Below are 8287 nucleotides of genomic sequence, written 5' to 3'. Positions count from 1 at the left end.
TCATTGGCTACAGTCATGTGTTATCTGTTTTACTAAGACTATGACAGCGTAGATCAAAATGTCACTTTTACCGCAGCATCTGTGAGAAGCCAAATTCACTGGTTATCCTGGAATCCATTAGCGTTTGAGTTTGATGGAGTCTCAGCCTGCGTCACCTGCTTTCTCAGAGCCTGAAGTAAATCTCGTAAAGTAAAAGACGGTGCTTCAGCAATGCATCACTAGTTATATATTCATCAGCAGTGGACAAACCAGTAGTTCCAAAACTTAGCCATTTAAGCTGTCCTTGTATGTAGTCATAGCAACAAGTAAGGATGAATAGAGATCTTAAATAGTGTGACTTTATTAGTGTCTATGTCACAACACAGATTAAAGGAGTATACATTTAGGCAGGAAATAGACAGTCAGACAGACAGACAGACAGACAGACAGATAGACAGATAGATAGATAGATAGATAGATAGATAGATAGATAGATAGATAGATAGATAGATAGATAGATAGATAGATAGATGTGTTATTATGTATTGTTCCATTCACTTATAAAGATTGAAGATTAGAATGGACGTGGCAAAACAATTTAGGTTTAATTAACACATTTTTGAAATTAAAATCACGGAGCTCCCTGAGGTGTTCTCCAGATAAAAGCTGTACGGGATGATGAAGTGGAAGAGACTTCATTTTCTGTCTGGAATACACCGTCAGGACGTAAGGAGATTTTAGCTCAACTAGACAAAATGTCCTAATGATGTGAAATTTTAACGATAGTTTATACTTATAATATTTGTTTATTTTCAATATCAGCAAAGACTTTTTATGTGTCAGGGTATACAGATTTTACATTCTGAATATGATATTTTGTTCATCTAAACATTGGTTAAACCAGGCAGTAAAGCAGGCATAATTTTTACAGTCATCTGCAGCAGTGAAACTTCGCCGTGTAACTCTTCATAAATCGTGATTCATTTTAAAGGAATTAGAGTGAAACATTTTAATAATAACTTGAAATGATTGAGAGAAATGAATGAACATGATGGGATTGCTAACTCGCTGTCAGGACCAGTTGGTGTTCCAGCCACGTGTTTTGTCACGTGTATTTGTTTGTTTTGTTTTCACGTGTCTGTTTCCCGTCTTTTCTCACCTGACCCTAATTACACTGCCTATATATTTCCTCCTTGTTGTTTGTTGCTTTTCACGGACTCCTCATCTTTAGTTTGTTTGTGTTCTCGTCATTGTTTGGTGTTTGATTTTGTCTAGTTTTTGCCGTGTATTTTTGTGGTTGTTTTATGTTATTTTGTTAACAAATCCTGTTGCTTTGTTATCCCTGCACTTGACTCTGGTTTTTATCCTCGCCGTGGCAACCACAGTTCCTGACACTTTCACGCCGGTTCATATACAGTATTTAGTCCGGAATTTAACCAAAAGCCTAGATATGGGTGTCTTGTTAGTTAATAGTATCTAATAATCTCATGCTACACATTTAAATCTTTGAACTTTCTTTCAACCTTCCTAAGCTCTTGTATTTTATGGGGATGTGTTTTATCCTCCAGGCCCTGTTGGATTTGTAAGACGGACATGATTGATGTGCAGCGCTTACAAAACCTTTCCCCAACTGCAACATAATGCCTGTAGCGATAACTAAACCTCAGCTATGTGAATACTGTTGATTGTTGTTTATCCTTCCTCTGACACTCTCTGGTCACAGCAGAGATCCTTCTATAATAGAAAATATTACAAAAAGCCTCATTGCTGCTGCGCTGTTGCAGCAGGAAAATGAGGGAAAATGGCAAAGGTTCAGCTGCTCAGCCCATGTCGAATGGGACAGAGTGAACACTGTTCCCTTGAATGAATAAAACGCAATGAAATGCAACAGCTTTTAGTATCAATATGACAATATGTTTGTGCAGTGAACTCAAAAGAGACCTTCAGACTCTCAACAGCTGTGTTTCTCATGCATTTATTTCTGATTAAAGAATGTCCTTACTGTACCTGCTGCAAAAGCAGATCTAGACGTACCAACATCAAGGTCAGTGCCTACACCAGAGACACCAAGAAGCTCGAAATGATAGACCCTGATGAAGGAATGCATGTATGTCTACACAGATTCTCTTGACCGTTAATAAAATAATATCTGTACCTGTTATGTAATAGATAGATACAGACATCCTATAAGCAGCACTCCAAGCAATAGAGACATATCATTATGGTAGAGCTCTGGGTTTGTCAAGTGGCTGGCTTAAAGGCAACTGCAGAGGTTTGGTGGAAAGTATTCTTCAGGAGTTATATTTCAATTTTCTGTTATTTACTCTTCTCTCTTTCTTTCTGTGTGTGTGTGTGTGTGTGTATATAAGTGGGTGGAAGCACTGCACCTTTATTCTGTCACTGCCTTCCTTCTGCAGTGATGTGTGAACGCTGAGCAGAATGTGGAGGAGGAGCTTCTATATGAAAGCAAGAGAGGGAGAGAGGTAGAAGCAGAGCGAGGCAGAGACTGACAGAGAAACGCACCGTAACAGAATAGTAATAAGGAGAGAAAAAGATGCTGTTTAAGTTTTAAGCAAATTCTGAAATTTCAGCATTTATGAGTGGATTACAGGATATGGACTTGACAATGAACCTCACCAGTGAATAATTAGTTATGGTGCATCCTTTATCTGAGTAAGTAAAAGATCCTGAAAAAAAAATAAAAAAAATGTTTCTTATTTTGTGTTGCAATGCCGGTTTGTTATATCACAGCATGTCACGGCTCCTTCGACTCGTAACATATGCATGCGTGTTGGAGTAAATTTGATTATTAGACATATGATATTTCTTTTTTGCTATTTTGTCTAAAGATGTGCTTCAGCCCAGAGCACTGAGCAATACGGACTACATTACTGTCTTATTTATACAGAAGCGTGATATTTTTGGTCTGGTAAATTCAATGGATGATGCTCTGCTGTCAACAGGATTTGTGGTTTATTAGAGGGATCAGTTCTCCCTATTCCCTAGAGAATCCTGCTCACATTGTGCTCTGTTGTAGCCAGCACTAAGCTGTGAGGAGGAATTACAATACTTGCCATAAGTGTTAACACGTTCACAGGCGTAGAAGTAGGAGCGGCTTGCGGCGAGTTGTTTAACAGACACCGCCAGAGATGAAGGAAGAAAGTGTAGAGAGAGGATCATGTGAGAACAGAAGTAAAGATATACTCAGTACACATAATACACATGGCTTTTCTTTCCATCGTTGACTCCAAAGGCACTTTCGTCTCTTCGAGCTGTCAAAGCTTTTAATCACAAGCCACGTGGCTAAAAACTAATGGAAGGATAATTAATGATAATACGATGATATAGCAAGTGAAACCCTCTTTCTTTCCCTCTGTAGTTTAGAGGAAAACCTTTAAACGTGCTGTTGAGGGATTAAACGAATATTCATAAGATCCTGACATCTTGTGATACATATTTATATCTCCTTTAGTTACTGTACATTTATTGCTATGACTAACGTTTTAGCGCTTTGTGTAGGTGGGAATCCAGATTGTTTTTTGCTTTGTTGAATACAAACCACAGCAATTGCTTGACTAAGAAGAACATGGATTGATTTCGTGTTTATTTTGCCTTTTTAACTTGCTGCTCCTCTTCTACTCTCTCCCTTCTTTTTTTTCTCCCTCGGCTTCACTCTTTCCCTTCCCCCATACTGTATCTAATTCACTCCTCAAATCCACAGATTTCACAGCAATTGCATAAACATGCTTAGGACAGTTGACGTGACAAGATATTCTTTCATTTTTTCATTTCATTTTAAGATTTTTCAGATTGCAAATAACTTGAAATATATTCATGAGGTAAATTCTAATCAACACGTATCATATAGAAAATATGAATCGAATATAATCAGTACAACAATCTTGCCTTGATTATCCACTATCTTGCCTCAATGCACCAGAATCTATGCGTATTTATATGCAGTCACTCTGTAGAGAACAGCACTGAAGAAGAAACCACCACAAACAATTCACCTATATGTGAATTGTCATCAGGAGCAAAGCACAAAATTGAGCCGTTCTGAACATTTCTGTAATTCACGTGAAGAACACATCAGGTTAGTCATCATTTTACCCCACTTTTTTTTATAATAAATAGAAAAAGAAGGAACCGTATCAGCCCGAGTTGCTTCTTTATGCCTCTTTGAATTTTTTTGCAAGGAACCGCAATATCTTTTTTATTAAAACCATTCATTTTAGAAAAGTGTTTCTCTCACATCCCTTTTAAAAATCTCACCCCAGCACAAATCTTTGTTATTTCAGATTAGGTTTTGTGACTGCTGAATACTGACTGAAAATGATCAGTCCTGTCTGTTTTAAGAGGCTTTAAGCCTCTTTTCAGCAGCAAATGACTGCTAAGCTGCAGCACTACCACTCCCCATGTCTATAAAGAATTCATTATTTTTATGCTTTTGAAGTTCTGCTGTTACATGATACCACGTATAGGTGAGAAATTACCTGCGAATACGGAAATGCAGCTCTTCTGTTTTGATACATAACCAAAAATTGCTTACATCAGATACAAGATGAAGGAACTGTCTTTATTTTTGAATTTTTTTTTTTTTTTTTTGCAGCTTCATCGATTTCTGAAAATGAAGAAAATGTTCAAGAGTTGAAAAGCACTTATGGTATGATTGCTTTTTCTCCCGGCTTCTTCTTCTTCTTGTCGTCGAATTTTGGACATTGATGACTCACATAACCACCTTTTTGACGTTCTCCATATTGTAATAATTTTTAGTAGCAGGTGATCGTTTATTATCAGCGCCTAACTCATAATATATTTCCTTAGTCATTAGTTGAAAGACTGTGAAGTGTCTGATGCTTTGTAGTTGTGCTCCGTTTCATGTTTTACTCCTAATCATCTTATATAACATCCTCATTTTTATTAATAACTCTTCACGTATAGAGACTTGCTGTGATGTTGCTATAACGTGCTTCCGTTTCATTCTGTTTCTCCTTCATTTTCTGTCTTTCTGACCCACCATTTCCCCACATCTCCCCATCTTCCGAAATCAAGGGGTCTGATATTTTCTGCAATCATCGATCCCTTTAATGTCCAAAAAAGAAATTTTCAGTACAGATTTAATTAACAAACATAATCCATCTCCTCAAACATTACATTATAACATCACATTCCTTTACTTATATATTACAACACAAAATGTACTTACATTTGAAAACTATGCTTGTGGATGCAATTTTTCTATTTCTTTATATATACTCCCTGATCAATGCAGTCAAAGAAACACTACACAAGATAAAACATACACTTGAGTTGATTTAGACAATCTGCTATGCATTCATATATCAATAACAAAACTTGCAAATAGCATGATGGATTTTGGAATGAAGACTTCAGAGTGCCTAATAATGTATGATTTTACAGTTCCAAGGCACACAATGTCCGAGCATGAGGATCTGAGCAAAGCCATGGGCCACTGGAACGCCTCGGAAAGCTACCAGCTGAATGCGGCTAGCGTGATTGTATCCGTAGTGTTCTCACTCATCTTCTTGCTGGGCACGGTGGGCAACAGCCTGGTGCTTGCTGTGCTTCTGCGCAGTGGCCAGCTCAGTTACAACACCACCAACCTGTTCATCCTCAATCTCAGCGTGGCCGACTTCTTCTTCATCATATTCTGCGTGCCTTTCCAGGCCACCATCTACTCACTGGAGGGCTGGGTATTTGGCTCCTTCATGTGCAAAGTGGTGCACTTCTTCATCAACCTCACCATGTATGCTAGCAGCTTCACCCTTGCTGCTGTCTCTGTGGATAGGTGTGTACTCTATGCATGCTCACTTCTTTCTCAGCTCATAGCTATGCTGCTTCTTGCCCTTTGTGGAGCAATTATTTTTACGGTTGTCTATTTAGTGAGGAAAACAGTGCTAATCACAGTCGATGCCCAGAATCCCCAGTGGCAGTTATTTTCTCAGTAAATACAGATTATACCACACCACACATATCATCATAGGCGGTTGCCACTATAATCTCATATGATTCCAATTTAACCTTGGTGGAACTTGAATTTGCTGAAAGCAGTCACAGAGGATTCAAGGAAAATCCTGTGTTTGTGTACCATATAGAGTTGATATGCATTCTAAACCATGTCAAAGCAAAGTCATTAAAGTAGACTAATTAATGAAATGATGTTGTCTGCATCTTGTTTTGCAGATATTTGGCCATTCGTTACCCACTACGCTCCAGAGAATTACGAACGCCCTGTAATGCGGTTGTTGCCATGGTGATCATTTGGGGTCTGTCTCTTGTCTTTGCCGGCCCTTACTTAAGCTATTATGATTTGATTGATTTTGAAAACAGCAACGTGTGTGTTCCGGGTTGGGAGGAACACAACCGCAAAGTGCTGGATACCTGCACCTTCGTGTTTGGCTATGTCATCCCTGTACTCATCGTCAGCCTGTCTTACACGCGCACCATCAAGTATCTCTGGACAGCCGTCGACCCGCTGGATGGCATGTCCGAATCGAAGCGAGCCAAGCGCAAAGTCACCAAGATGATCATAATTGTCACAGTGCTGTTTTGCATTTGCTGGCTGCCCTACCACGTGGTCATCCTGTGCTATTTGTACGGAGATTTCCCCTTCAATCAGACCACGTACGCTTTCAGGCTGCTCTCACACTGCATGGCCTATGCCAACTCCTGCCTTAATCCCATTGTCTATGCGCTGGTGTCCAAGCATTTCCGCAAGGGCTTTAAGAAGGTGTTCAGCTGCATTCTCAGCAAGAAGGGCCGCAATAAGGTGCACGTGGTCCAACTGGCTAACACTGTGCCTGGCTTTGAAGCTGCCTCCACCGAGGTATCACACATGAACGAGGAGAACGGCAGACCGAATGAGCGTGAGATGGCTGATCGCCCCCTCACAGAGTCACAGGATGCTACCATGAACATAACATTACCTTGCCAGAAGCAACCATGAACAGTGGAAAGTAGCAATGGTCAAAAGGGCAAAGAAATAACATTACAATAATTTCCATGCTACATATTGTATTTTGTTTTTGTTTTGTTTTGTTTTTTACTCACTGCAAAATAATTTGGAATAGCTTCAAGGCACTAGCTAAGAACTGTTTTTTATTCAACTCTTGCAAAAAGATATGGCATAAGAGAAAACTATGTTAACTATGTTATTTTGGGCATTTAATTTAATTTAGTGACACCAGGTGTTGTTGGTTTCATTTCATCAAGATTTACTATTAATTGCAAAATACGTTCATTATGATGGCTAACTGCTGGTGCTATACAGTACAAGCCTTACTGAGTTGTGAATCTAACGTACCACTGCCACTGGACATACTGTAACCCATTTAACACTGACTCCTAAACTGCTTCAGTAGTAATAAAATAATTTAAAAAAAAAAGCGCACTATATTTTTCGCTACAATAAATAATTTATTTTAGCATTTCTTTTCTGCTAAGTATTAAAATGTCTCCTAGATGGAAATATCTATTTTTAATGGCTTTTTGAACATGTACATGTAACGTATAATGCGTCTGTAATGATGAAATGATCCTGTGATAAAACTGCAGCCGATTACTAAGTAATGCACAAAGATAAAATTTTAAGAACTCTGTAATCATATGAAATAATATTGATTCCTCTCAAGCTTACTGCATTTGACACTAGTGATTGTCTGTCTTTCTTCTGCTTGCTCGTGATCTTCTTACAAAACTACATTAATAATCGACAAGTGCAATTCCCATCCTATATTTCACTTCTCCAGTGTTTACTAACGCATCTTATAGGCGTAAATAAATGCGCTCGTACCATTTTGCACTTTTATACTGGTTGTTTTCAACCTTCTGAGATGATTGTCATGAACGCCTTACTTCCTTGTCTTGCTTTTCTTTGGTATTAAAGAGTACAGTGTAGAGAACTGAGATTTAATATATTAATGTTGGTTGATTTCAATAAAATGATGATTATATTAACAATCGCTTCCTCTGTGAGTTTAGACGCATAAGAGTAACATGACAGTTTCTGTGGTTGGTTTGTTATACAGCAGTAAAGATTTGAATGGAATAAGAAAGACCATTCAAGCTGACACATGCTTAGTAAATCAATAATGAGATTATTATTGGCAGAGTAACAATCCAGTTAATGGGAATTATTTATTATTATGTAATACTTAAAGGTAACACAGTTTTTACACGCTATGAATAATAATCAAGTTTGCTTAATTGGTTTGATTTATTAAACTAAAATCTTATTTACATAAAGTTCCATCAATTCAGAATTCTGGCAGGTTTTTTTTTTTTT

The 8287-nt window shown here is 38.0% G+C and overlaps 1 protein-coding gene across 1 annotated transcript; it reads left to right on the top strand.

Annotated features, from left to right (window-relative positions):
• Window positions 1-2497: 2497 nt before the first annotated feature.
• Window positions 2498-7763, top strand: galr2b (galanin receptor 2b). The gene is made up of 4 exons (XM_060897506.1): window positions 2498-2652; window positions 4592-4645; window positions 5404-5791; window positions 6187-7763. Exons 3-4 carry the CDS (start codon window positions 5418-5420, stop codon window positions 6947-6949), a joined length of 1137 nt encoding a protein of 378 aa, XP_060753489.1. The 5' UTR covers window positions 2498-2652; window positions 4592-4645; window positions 5404-5417; the 3' UTR covers window positions 6950-7763.
• The last annotated feature ends 524 nt before the right edge of the window (window positions 7764-8287 follow it).

This window comes from Tachysurus vachellii, chromosome 21 (assembly GCF_030014155.1).
Source record: "Tachysurus vachellii isolate PV-2020 chromosome 21, HZAU_Pvac_v1, whole genome shotgun sequence".
NCBI lineage: Eukaryota > Metazoa > Chordata > Actinopteri > Siluriformes > Bagridae > Tachysurus > Tachysurus vachellii.
This window is presented reverse-complemented; position numbering and strand designations above follow the sequence as displayed.